Source organism: Leucopleurus acutus (genome assembly GCF_964270905.1).
Source record: "Leucopleurus acutus genome assembly, chromosome: 11".
Lineage (NCBI taxonomy): Eukaryota > Metazoa > Chordata > Mammalia > Artiodactyla > Delphinidae > Leucopleurus > Leucopleurus acutus.
Window position 1 is genome coordinate 41,843,519 of NC_139152.1, and position 17,471 is coordinate 41,860,989.

General features: G+C 37.6%; 1 protein-coding gene across 5 annotated transcripts in view; it reads left to right on the top strand.

Moving 5' to 3' along the window:
• Positions 1–6,669, top strand: part of ATF1 (activating transcription factor 1) — a 54,091-nt gene extending 47,422 nt beyond the window's left edge. For 3 of the 5 annotated variants that reach the window (XM_082850575.1, XM_082850577.1, XM_082850576.1), the window contains 3 exons: positions 50–232; positions 318–477; positions 5,165–6,669. In XM_082850575.1, the coding sequence (XP_082706701.1) occupies positions 50–232; positions 318–477; positions 5,165–5,309 (488 nt within the window). In that variant the 3' untranslated portion in view covers positions 5,310–6,669. Of the gene's footprint in view, positions 1–49; positions 233–317; positions 482–3,116; positions 3,237–5,164 lie in introns of all 5 variants that reach the window. The other 2 variants (XR_014326604.1, XM_082850578.1) reach the window with 2 other exon arrangements.
• Positions 6,670–17,471: the final 10,802 nt, after the last annotated feature.

Genomic DNA, 17,471 nt, shown 5'->3' on the forward strand with positions numbered 1-17,471 from the left:
TAGTGTGTCGTACAGCCTTATATTAGCTATGTTCTCTCTTTGGTTTAAGTTGCCATTGCCCCAAATGGAGCCTTACAGCTGGCCAGTCCAGGCACAGATGGAGTACAGGGGCTTCAGACATTAACCATGACAAATTCAGGCAGTACTCAACAAGGTACAACAATTCTCCAGTATGCACAGACCTCTGATGGACAGCAAATACTTGTGCCCAGCAACCAGGTGGTTGTACAAAGTAAGTTTGCTTAAGTATCTATGGAAAGCATCACAAAGTACTTTCAAAGACACTTACAAATTAACTAATTCTTTTGACCACACAGCTGCATCAGGAGATATGCAGACATATCAGATCCGTACCACACCTTCAGCTACTTCGCTACCACAAACCGTGGTGATGACATCTCCCGTAACCCTTACATCTCAGACAACTAAGACAGATGACCCCCAACTGAAAAGAGAAATAAGGTTGATGAAAAATAGGTAGGTAGTAAAATTATACTATCAGAATGGGTAATGTTTTTATAAACCTCAAAATATAACCAGATATTAACTGAGATTGTATATTAGAAACAAGGAGAGGGGATTATATCAACATTATTTTAAGAGTTTTAGATTATGTCTAGTACATTTCCAGTGGATCAGTGAGTGAGTCCCTTTGCATAGTTTCTTTATTTAATATATGACCTAGAGTTCTTCCATTTTTATTGTGTCCTTTGAATAGCACTGTTAAGCAAAACTTTTCAAACAATATATTTTGTTCTTATTCAGATGACAAAGTTAAGTGAAAATAATAATTTGCTGCTTGCTGTTGACCAGAGTAAGAATAGGCAAGAATTAGTAGGATTCTGCATAATACCTAATATACTTCTGGATACAGAATTGCTCTTAAAAATGAATTTTGATCATGAAATATAGTAGTCATTTAACCCCCAGAAACATTTGTTTGTTTTAAATGTATTTTAAACATTGCTGTATGCACTACATATACATCAGGCATTAAAAATCACTAGTTTTTTGAGAAAAAGAATATGATGGGTAGCCTTCTGCAGTGTGTTCAAGGGAAAAGAAAAGACACCAGTAAACTATATTAGAAACAAAAAAGGGTAAATAGCCACAGATACAACAAATTTTTAAAATTATAATAAGGTTCTATTTTCAGGTCCTCTCCAGTAAGTTAGAAAATTAGAATAAAACATAATTTTCTAGAGCAATAAAAATTACCATAAAAGGACCAGATGGATACATTTAATTACTTCAAGATAAAATGTTTCTTTACTAAAAACAAGAGGAAGCATCACTGTAAATGACTTGGTAACAAGGCAGGGACCATCTGTTGTTTTGGAGGTTCCAACAAATACAAGTAAATGAAGTAAGTTATGTAAATTATTAGAAGAGAATTGTATCTTGTTGCTGATGATATGATTGTGTACCTAGGAAACCCAAAAGACTTGTTAAAAATTACTAGAGTGTGACTTCTCTTTCTGACAATGTAACGTCAGCTACATAATAAAAGCTTGATGAAAGATAAAAACCATCCTTTTAAATGGCTGGATGAGCATGCAGAAAGTAAGAGAAATCTATTGAGGTTAGATGTGCGAACCAGAAGCCCAGGACCCTGATGTTAAATAAGCACTTAAGCAGCCCCTGTATATCCTAGGGATAAATTCAGGTCTTTGTGATTGGTATAGCTTTGGTATGCAGAGGGGACTCGGGACAGAGCCTGGGGCCTCTGCAGGCTGGAGAACTGGATCACAGATTATTTTTCGTGAGGTCAAGACCCAAGAAGTACTACATCCGTAAGCTGAGAATTGTAATTTTTAAAATTAGTGCCCCCAGTTGGAGAAAGCAACTTCAACACAGGCTCTAATGAATTCCCATACATTGAGTTCTAACAAATATAAGTTGAAAAATCAGACTACCCAAGGAATTAGGCCTCCATTATATGTACCAACCCCTTAGGCAACTGTCACAAAAAATTATTTCCATTTTTTTGAGATGAGGAAACTGAGGCCTAGAGAAGTTAAGTTACTTGACCAAGGTTACACTGCTTAGTAACTGATAGAGGTAGGGTTTAAATTCATGGGTCCAAGTTTTAGAGTCCAAAGTCTTAGGGAATCCCACACTGCCTTTCAGGAGCAAGAGTCAGCAGAAAGAGCAGACGACAGAATGAGTTTTGTGAAGTCTTAGTAAACTAGTGGAGAGAGGGAAAGAAGTATGTCTTTTGTATTTAAAAAAAAGGATGTCATTGTAAATCATCAAAGCTCAAGAGACTATTAAAATGATAAAAATTGGAGAGGAAAAATAAAACTATTATTATTAGCAAAGATATATTCATCTGCTTAGAATATCCAGGAAGATCTATCTGCAAACTATTTGAAATTGAAAAAGAACCAGTTCTTTTCAACATTTGTACCAGAAGCCCTTGCCAGTTTAGTAAAACAGGAAAAGGGAGGGGAAATTACAAGGATTTAAATGAAAAATATAGAAACTATTACTATCTTTTATACAACTGCTTGATTTAAAAAAAAACAAACCAAATGGACTTAGAGAAAAATTATTGTAAGTAATGAGTTTACTAGATATAAAATTAGTTTAGAGAAAAATTATTGTAAGTAATGCGTTTACTAGATACAAAATCAGTTTTCAAAAATCAACTGTAGGGCTTCCCTGGTGGTGCAGTGGTTGAGAGTCCGCCTGCCGATGCAGGGGAGGCGGGTTCATGCCCCGGTCTGGGAAGATTCCACATGCTGTGGAGCGGCTGGGCCCGTGAGCCATGGCTGCTGAGCCTGCGCGTCCGGAGCCTGTGCTCCGCGGCAGGAGAGGCCACAACAGTGAGAGGCCAGCATACCGCAAAAAAAAAAAATCAACTGTATTTCTTCACATCATCAATAAAGAGTTTGGTAAATAATTATTTAAAAGATATCATTTATATTATCAATAAATAAAATATGTGAGAATAAATCTAACAAAAGCTGTCCAGGACATTTACAGAAAACATTGTAAAATGTTTTTGAAAGACATTAAGGAAGATCTAAATAAATGGAGAAATATACTATGTCCATAGATATGGAAACTCAGTATTATAAAGATGACTATTTTTCCCCCCAATTGATCCATAGATTCAATGCAGTTCCAATCAAAACCCAAACAGGTTGTTTGAAGAACTTGACAAGTTGATACTAAAATTTGTAGAAGAGTAAAGGGCCAAGAGCAGCCAAAATATTCCAGACAAGAATAAGGTGAGGAGATATCAAGTTTTGTTTAAAGCTGTGGTAATTCAAATCATGTTATATTGGCATTGAGATAAACAAAATCACCAGTGAAATAGAGTAGGGAGCTCAGAAACAGATCTGTGAATACATGAAACCCTGGTAGGGCAGATTATTGGGGGAAGGAGGGACTCCAATAAATGGTGCTAAGATAGTTACTTATATGTGAAAAAATATATTGGATTTCTTCCTCACACCATACACAAAAATCATACTAAATGGATTAAAAACATATATGTGAAAGGTGAAATTTTAAAAACTTTTAGGTGAAAATGTATAACCTCATGGTTTCAAGTATAAGGAAGATTCCTTAAAACAACACACATAAACACAAAATAATTAACATGAAAAATTGATGAATCCTCATTAAAATGAGTAACTTCTTTTCATTAAAAGACAAAGTGAATGAAAATATAAGCTTCAAACCTATAGAAGATATTTGTAACATATCTAACCAAAAACAACAGATTTGTTGGAAAAAATATAAAGATTTCTGAATTAATCAGAAGTACAACCCAACTGAAAAAATGTTGAATATATTTTTGAAATGATACTGACACAACTCCACATCTGGAGGAAAATTAAATTGGACCCCTATTTTATACCATATACTGAAGTAATTGCAGATGGATTAAAGACTTAACTGTGAAAATTAAGCAATAAAATCTTTAAGATAAAATTTAGAGAGAAATACATAGTGTATCACATTTTAATCTAAGCCAAGAAAGAGTTTAAAAAAGAGCATTTATTGCATTAAGAAATAAAAATATCAGAAATCAAGTGGTAGATTAGAAAATAATGTAGAAACAGATAAAGGGTTACTGTGTATAATGCACTGAGTTCTTAGGTTGTTCATCTTTCAAATAATTTCTAATTGTAAAATGGGCAAAATGTATGAATGGAAAAGGGTATGAATAGGCAAATTATGTAAGAGCAGATCTGAAAGACCGTTAAATTTTTGAGAATATGCTCAATCACACTAGTAGTTAGGGAAGTGAAAATTAACAATGAAATGTCCACATGGCACAGAACTGTGTGCCAGTATATCAATAGAAACATCATTAAAATAGTATGTGTAAAAAAAGCAAGTTGCAGATAATATCTACAGTCCATAGTATAAAAAATACTCAAAATAATACTTTTTACTTCTATATGTATGTAAAACTTGAATGTAAATCCATAGAAATATTCTAACAGGACATGTACAAAACTGAGAATGAAATCACTGTTTGTAATTAAAACTCAATAAATAAAAATTAGAGAGTCTATGTGCCAAAAGTTAGTAAGAGGACCCATAAATTTCATTTCTTTATCCAAGAGAAATGGGACATATTTATCCAAGAGAAATGGGACATATGTTTACAAAGAGACTGGCACAAGAACATGCATAGCAGCTAAAACTAGAAAACAGCCCAAGAGAATGGATCAACAAATTGTAATGATATTCATACAGTGGAATATGCCCAACAATATAAAGGAGCAAACCACTGCACAGTAACACAGATAAACCTCAAAAGTATACTGAGTGAAAGGAGATGAGACACAAGAGTACATTCTGTATGACTCTGGTATCTGAAGTTCTAGAATAGGAAAAATTTCATCTATGGTGATAAAAATCAAAACAGTAGTTGCTTGGGGAGATGAACGGGCATGAGGGATCTTTCTGGGGCAATAAAAATGTATGTCTTGATGAGTGGGTGGGTTATACAGGTATATGCATTTGCCAAAACTGATTGAATTCTGCACTGAAGATCATTGTGTTTCACTGTACATAGATTATACCTTAATATTTTTTAATGAGGAAAAAATGATGACCAGGGAAGATTACTGAAGTGCATTTACCATTTAAGGAATGTGAACTTTTTTCTAACATTGGTTTTTTTAATGCTTACATTTAGAGAAGCTGCTAGAGAATGTCGCAGAAAGAAGAAAGAATACGTGAAATGTCTGGAAAATCGAGTTGCAGTCCTGGAAAATCAAAATAAAACTCTAATAGAAGAGTTGAAAACTTTGAAGGATCTTTATTCTAATAAAAGTGTTTGATGCTTAAGAAAGAAAATACTTTTGTGGACTTGCCTAAAAATTAGACGGAATTTCTTTTCTTTCTTAGTGGAGTTTTATGAATTAAAAGGTCAAAAATGAAGCTTTTTATTTAGGCTTTTGCAACTCAAAGATAAATATCTTATGCAAGAGATCTGGTGACAGAGGATAAAGTGGAAAAAGACCTCAAGGAGGTTACTGGCACAACTGGAAGCTCTGTAAAAATTAAACATACTCAAGAAACAAGAAATAAACTTTCACAAATTCAAATTTTCTAAATAACAATAGTTGTCATATTCCAAAAATGGCAGATAAGATGAAATTTGATAAATCAGATTTTTAAAAATAAATCAATTTACCCTATAGGTTTGCATTTCTTACCGTTTCCTAAAATTTACCTTTTTCAATTGTGTGTGTGCGCAACTTCTGCCAATAAATTCTAAATTACAAATAGAAAAAAGCTAATATACAACTAAATATATAAACTATGTGTTCTGATTATGTATACTTGCTCTATCATCAGGTCTTAAATGGGTGTTTAAAAGTTTGTTTATTGAACTTGAGAGGATTTTTGAGACTGGGTTAACTATTTTTGAGGCCTTGTCCTAAAAGGCATCTAAGGTACATGAATGGAGTGTGGTGATTTTTGTAACATTTTTTTATCAGAATGGAAAGAGAATTGTTTAAAAGTTTGATACTTTTAAATCGTTTGTTTTTTGGTTACTCTGGGAATGGTGATTTTCTACAAATATTTAATAAATTGTTTTTTGATTCTATATTCTGTATGCAGTTAAATATACATTACTTATTCTGTTGTGCTTTAATAGAATGGAATGTTTACAGGCCCTTGAGATGTTAGAGTATTTTAAAAACCTTCTGAAGATGCATACCAAAGTTTTCCAAGAGGATTTTATAATTGGTTTAATGTAAGGTTTATCAGATTCTAAAATAGTACAGTTACTAAGGCAATTTTATGTGAGAGACTATTTTGTAATGTAGTGAATGGTACATTTATAAGAAATGTGACTGCCAATATATTTTTATAGCTAATCTTTATAAATTCTAAAGTTGAGTTTTTAATGATTATTTTAAATGTTTATATAGTTTGTTAGTAAAAAATATTTTGCATCTCAAAGTATCATTTTTATATTATAGGAAGTGAAGTTTCCAGGTTGGCTAATATTTGATTTGTAAGTTTTGTATGCAGTTTATCCAGAGTTCAAAAATGCTGTCAGCACACCAGTGTTTAACCTCTGTATTCCAATTTGTATACACTTTGAAATTGTACTGCAAAACTATTGTGTGCTTCTTATACAATATGTATCATATTGTTGTCTATGAATTAAAGGACATTTGATAAAAATTAAGTTTGCCGAATGTAAAATATATTGCTTGATATACGAATGACAAGCTTCCTGATAGCCATTGTGTTAATTATACTAACTATAGTGCATTTCTAGTTTTAAAATGAGGATAAATTTAAAAATCTGGGCTACACTACCTATTTTAAGAAGGGGATATGTTTATATGTTTTGATTCAGTCAGAACCAATTATAACAAACTGAAGATAGCTAAAGATTTTGTTCTACAAGTGTTTAGGACATGGTTAAGGAGCCTGTCATGTAGAAATCTTAACCTAACAGATAAATTTGTGATTAATCCTAGTAAAATTTTTCATTAACAGCATCTTTTAAAATGGGATTTTGTTGACTTGGCAGCAGTTTATGTAAAGAAAGATAAAGTCTGATCACCAGTGGGATTACTTATATCCCTGTCCTGTGTAAAGCCTGAGTCTCAAAATAGTCACCCATTAGGCTAAAGAATATTAGGAGGTATGGGGTCAGTGGATTATATCCAGAGTGTTTTAAAAGATAATATATTGGGTAGGTGTTGTGTTTGGCTCCAGTAGCCTAGCTCTTAGTACCTTAACAACTGGACATCCACACATATACGTAAATTCTCCACAGCCTACACATTGCTGGTATAGGGCCTTGCTCACTAGATAATGTTAACTAGTTTAGCTATATGTAACAGGCATGGGCAAGCCACTGAGGATTCCATAAACGCATACCAAATTATCTTCCTAGATGTTTTTCTAATTTGAATTCAGTGTGGGGCTTATGACACTTTAAAGGTGATTGTGGTACAAACCTGAAATTATTAGACTTCAGAAATTCATCAGACCAAAGAAATTAGTTCCTTAATTCAATTTACTATTTTAAATAATCAATTTACTAATTTGTTATATCGACGGAAATACATTATTGCCCAGGAACACATCTTGAGCATATAAAATATGATAACCCTTTAATTTTATTGAACAGAGCAGGGGTCCCCAACCCCCAGGCCATGGACCAGTATGGGCCCATGGCCTGTTGGGAACCAGGCCACACAGCAGGAGGTGAGGAGCAGGCCAGTGAGCAAAGCTTTATCCGTATTTCCAGCCACTCCCCATCGCTCACATTACCTCCTGAGCTCCGCCTCCTGTCAGAATCTAGTGTGGCAGCATTAGATTCTCACAGCACAAACCCAAATGTGAACTGCACATGTGAGGGATCTAGTTTGCATGCTCCTTATGAGAATCTAATGCCTGATGATCTGAGGTGGAGCTGAGGCGGAGATACTAGCGCTGGGGAGTGGCTGCAAATACAGATTATCATTAGCAGAGAGGTTTGACTGCACACAGACCATAATCAATTGCTTGCAGACTCATATCAAAACGCTATCAGTGAGTGGCAAATGAAAACAAGCTCAGGGCTCCCACTGATTCTGCATTATGGTGAGTTGTATAATTATTTCATGTATTACAATGTATTAATAATAGAAATACAGTGCACAATAAATGTAATGTGCTTGAATCATCCCAAAACCATCCCCCCCAGGGTCTGTGGAAAAATTGTCTTCCACGAAACCAGTCCCTGAGGCCAGAAAGGTTGGGGACCACTGGAATAGAGCATAAAGAATGGGCATGTTTTAGAGCTTTGGAAATCTTACCATATATATTTAGTCATTCAGCAGTTATTATATTGAAGTTACTAGTTAAACCTGTGTTTTTCTCCAGTTAAAATGTATTATGCCTTGGACACTACATAATGATTAAGACATAACAATTGTAGATATTTATGCACCCAACATAGGAGCACATCAATACATAAGGGAAATGCTAACAGCCATAAAAGGGGAAATCAACAGTAACACAATAACAGTGGGGGACTTTAACAGCCCACTTACACCAATGGGCAGATCATCCAGACAGAAAATTAATAAGGAAACACAGCCTTAAATGACACACTAGACCAGATGGACTTAACTGGTATCTTCAGGACATTATATCCAAAAGTAGCAGAATACATTTTCTTCTCAAGTGCACACGGAACATTCTCTAGGATAGATCACATCTTGGGTCACAAATCAAGCCTTGGTAAATTTAAGAAAATTGAAAATATCAAGCATTGTTTCCAACCACAACACTATAAGATTAGATATCAACTACAGGAAAATAAAGTGAAAAAACACAAACACATAGAGGCTAAGCAATACGCTACTAAGTAACCAAGAGATCACTGAAGAAATCAAAGAGGAAATCGAAAAATACCTAGAAACAAATGACAACGAAAACACACGACCCAAAACCTACAGGATGCAGCAAAAGCAGTTCTAAGAGGGAAGTTTATAGCAATTCAATCCTACCTCAAGAAACAAGAAAAATCTCAACCTAACCTGACACCTAAAGCAATTAGAGAAAGAACAAAAAACAAAGCAAAAAAAAAAACACCCCCAAAACAAAACAAAAAAACCCCCACACAGTTAGTATAGCAGGAAAGGAATCAAAAAGATGAGAGCAGAAATAAGTGAAAAAGAAATGTAGAAAACAACAGCAAAGATCAGTAAAACTAAAAGCTCATTCTTTGAGAAGATAAACTAAGTTGATAAACCATTAGCCAGAATCATCAAGAAAAAAAGGGAGAAGACTCAAATCAATAAAATTAGAAATGAAAAAGGAGAAGTTACAGGGCTTCCCTGGTGGCGCAGTGGTTGAGAGTCCACCTGCCGATGCAGGGGACACGGGTTCGTGCCCCGGTCCAGGAAGATCCCACATGCCACGGAGCAGCTGGGCCCATGAGCCATGGCCGCTGAGCCTGTGCGTCCGGAGCCTGTGCTCCGCAACAGGAGAGGCCACAGCAGTGAGAGGCCTGTGTACCGCAAAAAAAAAAAAAAAAAAAAAAAAAATGAGAAGTTACAATGGACATCACAGAAATACAAAGGATCATAAGAGACTGCTAGAAGCAACTATATGCCAATAAAATGGACAACATGGAAGAAATGGACAAATTCTTAGAAAAGTACAACCTTCCAAGACTGAACCAGGAAGAAATAGAAAATATGAACAGACCAACCGCAAGCACTGAAACTGAAACTGTGATTAAAAATCTTCCAACGTGGGCTTCCCTGGTGGCGCAGTGGTTGAGAGTCCGCCTGCCGATGCAGGGGACATGGGTTCGTGCCCCGGTCCGGGAAGATCCCACATGCCACGGAGCAGCTGCACCCGTGAGCCATGGCCACTGAGCCTGCACATCTGGAGCCTGTGCTCCGCAACGGGAGAGGCCACAACAGTGAGAGGCCCGCGTACCGCAAAAAAAAAATTAAAAATTTTCCAACAGGGGGCTTCCCTGGTGGCGCAGTGGTTGAGAGTCCGCCTGCCGATGCAGGGGACACGGGTTCGTGCCCCGGTCCAGGAAGATCCCACATGCCGCGGAGCAGCTAGGCCCGTGAGCCATGACCACTAAGCCTGCGCATCCGGACCCTGTGCTCTGCAACGGGAGAGGCCACAACAATGAGATGCCCACATACCGCAAAAAAAAAAAAAAAAATCTTCCAACAAACAAAAACCCAGGGCCAGAATGGCTTCCCAGGAGAAGTCTGTTAAACATTTAGAGAAGAGCTAACACCGATGCTTCTCAAACTCTTCCAAAAAACTGCAGACAGGAAAACTCCCAAACTCATTGTATGAGGTCACCATCACCTTGATACCAAAACCAGACAAAGATACTACAAAAAAAGAAAATTACAGACCAATATCACTGATGAACACAGATGCAAAAATCCTCAACAAAATACTAGCAAACAGAATCCAACAACACAGTAAAAGGATCATACACCATGATCAAGTGGGATTTATCCCAGGGATGTAAGGATTCTTCAATATATGCAAATCAATTAATGTGATACACCATATTAACAAATTGAAGGAGAAAAACCATATGATAATCTCAAAAGATGCAGAAAAAGCTTTCAACAAAATTCAACACGCATTTATGATAAAAACTCCAGAAAGTAGGCATAGAGGGAACCTACCTCAACATAATAAAGGCCATATATGACAAACCGACAGCAAACATTATTCTCAATGGTAAAAAAACTGAAAGCAAGTCATCTAAGATCAGGAAGAGGACAAGGATGTCCATTCTCACTGCTATTATTCAACATAGTTTTGGAACTCCTAGCCACAGAAATCAGAAGAAGAAGAAACAAAAGGAATCCAAATTGGAAAAGAAGAAGTAAAACTGTCACTGTTTGCAGATGACATGATACTATACACAGAAAATCCTAAAGATGCCACCAGAAAACTACTACAGCTAATCAATGAATTCAGTAAAGTCACAGGATACAAAATTAATACACAGAAATCTCTTGAATTCCTATACACTAACAACAAAAAAAATCAGAAAGAGAAATTAAGGAAACAATCCCATTTACCATTGCAACAAAAAGAATAAAATACATAGGAATAAACCTAACTAATGAGGCAAAGGACCTGTATGCAGAAAACTGTAAGACACTGATGAAAAATATCAAAGATGACACAAACAGATGGAGAGATATATCATGTTCTTGGAGTGGAAGAATCAACACTGTGACAATGACTATACTACCCAAAGCAATCTACAGATTCAATGCAATCCCTATCGAATTACCAATGGCATTTTTCACAAAACTAGAACAAAAATTTTTACAATTTGTATGGAAACACAGAAGACCCTGAATAGCCAAAGCAATCTTGAGAAAGAAAAATGGAGCTGAAGGAATCAGGCTCTCTGACTTCAGACTATACTGCAAAGCTACAGTGATCAAGACAGTATGGTACTGGCACAAAAACAGAAACATAGATCAATGGAACTGGATAGAAAAGCTGAGAGATAAACCCAAGCATCTACGGTGACCTAATATATGAAAAAGGAGGCAAGAATATACAATGGAGAAAAGACAATCTCTTCAATAAGTGGTGCTGGGAAAACTGGACAGCTACATGTAAAAGAATGAAATTAGAACGCTCCCTAACACCATACACAAAAATACACTCAAAATGGATTAAAAGACCTAAATGTAAGGCCAGACACGATAAAACTCTTAGAAGAAAACATGGGGACTCCCTTGGTGGCACAGTGGTTAAGAATCCGCCTGCCAATGCAAGGGACACGGGTTTGAGCCCTGGTCCGGGAAGATCCCACATGCTGCAGAGAAACTAAGCCCATGTGCCAAAACTACAGAGCCTCTGCTCTAGAGCCCACAAGCCACAACTGCTGAAGCCCACACGCATAAAGCCCGTGCTCCACAACAAGAGAAGCCACTGCAATGAGAAGGCCAAACACCGCAAAGAGTAGCCCCTGCTCACTACAACTAGAGAAAGCCTGCGTGCAGCAGTGAAGACCCAACACAGCCAAAAATAAATAAATAATTTTTTTTAAAAAAGAAGAAAACATAGAACACTATTTGACATAAATTGCAGCAAGATCCTTTTTGACCCACCACCTAGAGTAATGAAAATAAAAACAAAAATAAATAAATGGGACCTAATTAAACTTAAAAGCTTTTGCACAGCAAAGGAAACCATAAACAAGATGAAAAGACAACTCTCAGAAAGGGTGAAAATATTTGCAAATGAATCAAGTGACAAAGGATTAATCTCTAAAATATACAAGCAACTCATGCAGCTCAATACCAAAAACTCAAACAACCCAATCGAAAGATGGGCAGAAGACCTAAATAGACATTTCTCCAAAGAAGACACATAGATGGCCAAGAGGCACATGAAAAGATGCTCAACATCACTGATTATTAAAAAAAATGCAAAACAAAACTACAATTAGGTATCACCTCACATCATCAGTAAGTCTACAAACAATAAATGCTGGAGTGGGTGTGGAGAAAAGGGAATCCTCTGGCCCTGTAGATGGGAATGTAAATTGATACAGCCACTATGGAGAACAGTATAGAGGGTGCTTAAAAATCTAAAAACAGAATTACCATATGACCCAGCAATCCCTCAGGGCATATACCCTGAGAAAACCAAAATTCAAAAAGACACATGCACCCCAATGTTCATTGCAGCTCTATTTACAATAGCCAGGACATGGAAATAACCTAAATGTCCATCGAAAGACGAATAGATTAAAAAAAAGTGGTACATACATACAATGGAATATTACTCGGCCATAAGAAGGAATGAAATTGGGTCATTTGTAGAGACATGGACAGACCTAGAGACTGTCATACAGAGTGAAGTAAGTCAGAGAGAGAAAAACAAATATCATATATTAATGCATATATGTGGAATGTAGAAAAATGGTACAGATGAACCAGTTTGCAAGGCAGAAATAGAGACACAGATGTAGAGAACAAATGTATGGACACCAAGGGGGGAAGGGGGTGGTGAATTGGGAGATTGGGATTAACATTTATACACTAATACAGGGGTCCCCAACCCCTGGGTCATGGACCAGTACCGATCTGCAGCCTGTTAGGAACCGGGCCACACAGCAGGAGGTGAGCAGTCGGTGAGCGAGCAAACCTTCATCTGCCGCTCCCCACTGTGCACATTACTGCCTGAACCATCCCCCCTGCCCTGTGGAAAAATTGTCTTCCACAAAATCGGTCCCTGGTGCCAGAAAGGTTGGGGACTGCTGCACTGATATGTATAAAATAGATAACTAATGAGAACCTGCTGTATAGCATAGGGAACTCCACTTCGCTGTACAATAAAAACTAACACAACATTGTAAAACAACTATACCCCAATTAAAAACAAAAAACAGAACCACGATGAGGTATCACCTCACACCGGTCAGAATGGCCATCATCAAAAAATCTACAAACAATAAACGCTGTAGAGGGCACTTCCCTGGTGGCGCAGTGGTTAAGAATTCACCTGCCAATGCAGGGGACATGGGTTCGACCCCTGGTCCAGGAAGATCCCACATGCCACGGAGCAACTAAGCCCGTGTGTCACAACTACTGAGCCTGCACTCTAGAGCCCACGAGCCACACTACTGAGCCCCCGTGCCACAACTACTGAAGCCCGTGTGCCTAGAGCCCATGCTCTGCAACAAGAGAAGCCACCTCAATGAGAAGCCCACACACCACAACCAAGAGTAGCCCCCGCTGGACCCAACTAGAGAAAGCCTGTAGGCAGCAACAAAGACCCAATGCAGCCATAAATAAATAAATAAAAATTTAAAAAGAAAACAATAAATGCTGGAGAGGGTGTGGAGAAAAGGGAACCCTCTGGCACCGTTTGTGGGAATGTAAATTGATACAGCCACTATGGAGAACAGTATGGAGGTTCCTTCCTTAAAAAACTAAAAACAGAACTACCATATGACCCAGCAATCCCACTACTGGGCATATACCCTGAGAAAACCATTATTCAAAAAGATACATGTACCCCAATGTTCACTGCAGCTCTATTTACAATAGTCAGGACATGCAAACAACATAAATGTCCATCAACAGATGAATGGATGAAGAAGATGTGGTACATATATACAATGGAATATTACTAAGCCATAAAAAGTAACAAAATTGGGTCATTTGTAGTGATGTGGATGAACCTAGAATCAGTCATACGGAGTGAAGTAAGTTAGAAAGAGAAAAACAAATACTGTATATTAACGCATATATATGGAATCTAGAAAAATGGTACTGATGAACCTATTTGCAGGGCTGGAAAAGAGACACAGATGTAGAGAATGGACTTGCAGACATGGGAGTGTGGGGAAGGGGAGGGTGGGACAAACTGAGAGAGCAGCAGTGACATATATACACTACTGTGTGTAAAATAGCTAGTGGGAAGGTGCTGTATATAGCACAGGGAGCTCAGCTCGGTGCTCTGTGATGACCTAGAGCGGTGGGATGCAGGAGGTGAGAGGGAGGCTCAAGAGGGAGGGGATATTGTATACATATAGCTGATTCACTTTGTTGTACAGCAGAAACTAACCCAACATTGTAAAGTAATTATACTCCAATAAAAAAATATGTATTATAGGGCTTCCCTGGTGGCGCAGTGGTTGAGAGTCCGCCTGCTGATGCAGGGGACACGGGTTCGTGCCCCGGTCCGGGAAGATCCCACGTGCCGCTCTGTGTCCATGAGCCATGGCCGCTGGGCCTGCGCGTCCAGAGCCTGTGCTCCGCAGTGGGAGGGACCGCAACAGTGAGAGGCCCGAGTGCCACCAAAAAAAAAAAAATTAAATAATTAAATAAAGTAACAACAGATATTTTAAAAAATGTATTATGCTTTGGAATATAAAGTTGTCGTAAATGCAGTTCAAATTCCCAGAAAAGATGCTGAAATGATATAAAGTGAGTGAATTTGACCAGGGACTTGATAGCTAAGTTAAAGGAAAAGTCACAGGTTATAGTGAAATGAAATAATGTCAAAGTATACCACAATCTAATTGCAGTAATCATATAACATTATTTACTCTGTTATACAAAGTAGGTTTTTATTTTTAATAAATACTGCTTGTTTTTTTGCTATAAAACAAAGTAAAGGAACACTTATATCAAGGTTGTAGAATTCAGGAGGCCACTCTAGGGAGTGTTTGGCAAGTCTGTTTTTTTTTTTTTTAATCAAACCCTCACCCCTTGCAGTGGAAGGGTGGAGTCTTAACCATTGGACCGCCAGGGAAGTCCCTGGCAGAAGTCTTTGAGGGAGTCAGTTGGAGGAGGTTTAGGCCATTTAACTTTTTTTTTTTTTAAGAGAGATTCTGATAACTCAATCCCCTTTTATCAGTGTAAATTTTAAATTATCAGTGATAAATTTTAAATTATCAGTGTAAATTTTATCAGTGTAAATCAGTGTAAAATCCCCTTTTATCAGTGTATAGCAAACATAGATAGGCATTAGAGGCCAAGTCTTTGCCCTTTCATGGTTGAAATCCTTTTCCTCAAAATTGACTGGATATATTTAATAGTTTGCTGCCTTCAATAAGTATATATGTTTTTAACTTAGGTAAATATTTGTCAATTTAATTTATTATAAAATCTAGGGTTGGACTTCCCTTGTGGCACAGTGTTTAAGAATCTACCTGCCAATACAGGGGACATGGGTTCGAGCCCTGGTCCGGGAACATTCCACATGCCACAGAGCAACTAAGCCTGTGTGCCACAGCTACTAAGCCTGTGCTCTAGAGCCTGCGAGCCACAACTACTAAGCCCACGTTCTGCAACTATTGAAGCCCACGCGCTCTAGGGCTCACGTGCCGCAACTACTGAGCCCACGTGCTGCAACTACTGAAGCCCACAAGCTTAGAGCCTGTGCTCCGCAACAAGAGAAGCCACTGCAATGAGAAGCCCATGCACCGCAACGAAGAGTAGCCCCTGTTCACCACAACTAGAGAAAGCCCGCACTCAGCAATGAAGACCCAGTGCAGCCAGAAAAAGAAAACTCTAGGCTTACCTATGTACATAACATACACAGCCTTACTGTTTCCTTAATATCTACTATTTATTGAGTATCTACTATGCATAAGAAACTGTAAAAGTAATGACATTCATTCATTCAGCAAATATTTATCGAAGGCCTTTTATATGCCAAGCATTACTAGGAGGAGTGACAAACAAGGCAGAGTTATATCTCTTGTGGAACTTGGATATTAATGTCATCCTGTGAGATTGGTACTTACCTAAAGTTATATGAGTATTAATAACTAGGGATCTCAGATATAAACCTAACCTCTAACCATTCAATATGAAATAGTAGCACATCCCTGCCCAACACACTCCTTTATCAAACGTGAAGGGGAGACTCTGTCTCTTTCGTGCTTTTCTGTATCCCCACAGTCTAGGGCAGTGCTCACCTGGTTTAAAGGAGTGCTCTATAATGTTTGTTAAAATGAATGAGGGTCTGGGGTTCAAACTCACTAAGGCACAGAGAGGTTTGATACTTTGCCAAAGGTTAAATGGTAAATAACAAAACTAGGGTTCGGACCTAGGTCTGATCAACTCCAAAGTTTGTTGTCTTAGCCACCAGAGTGTACCTTCTGTCTTGCATGTGTTACAAAGTCTGAAAAGCTTTTTTCATTGAATCCTTCTGCACTCAACATCAAAGGTTTAAAAAGTTCTATTTAGGGCTTCCCTGGTGGCGCAGTGGTTGAGAGTCCGCCTACCGATGCAGGGGACACGGGTTCGTGCCCCAGTCCGGGAAGATTCCACATGCCGCGGTGCGGCTGGGCCCGTGAGCCATGGCTGCTGAGCCTGCGCATCTGGAGCCTGTGCTCCGCAGCAGGAGAGGCCACAACAGTGAGAGGCCCGCGTACCAAAAAAAAAAAAAAAAAAAAAAAGTCCTATTTAAATGTGTCCACTAGATGGCAACCTCCATTTCAAAATCACGGAAGTTTTACAAACTTTTTAAAATAAATATATAGAAAACTACAGAAGTTAACATATCAAATCCTGTACATGCACAATCCATAATTAATAACTGTTAACATTTTGTTGCCTTTACTTCAGATCATTTTCTGAAGAGGAAGGATGTACAGATAAATTCCTCACCTTTCTTTCCCTAGTCCAATTTCCCTCCCTGATGGAAACCACTATCATGAATTTAGGATGGAACCAGTCCATGTTTTTATATTTATTGTATGAATACATAAATAACACATGTCAGACTGTAGTACCTTTTTTACAAGCTTATAAATGGTACCTTAATTCAGACCAAAGAAAATTTAGGATTTTAGCTATGGTAACAATACTTTGTTTTGGAAAAAACCTGAGCATCAGAGCATTATTTTTTCCAACTGACAACTCCTAGAATTTAATATCACATCTGGAAAAAATGCTTGCCAAAAATTTTTTTTTAATTAATAAACACTCATCAATCCAAAAGAT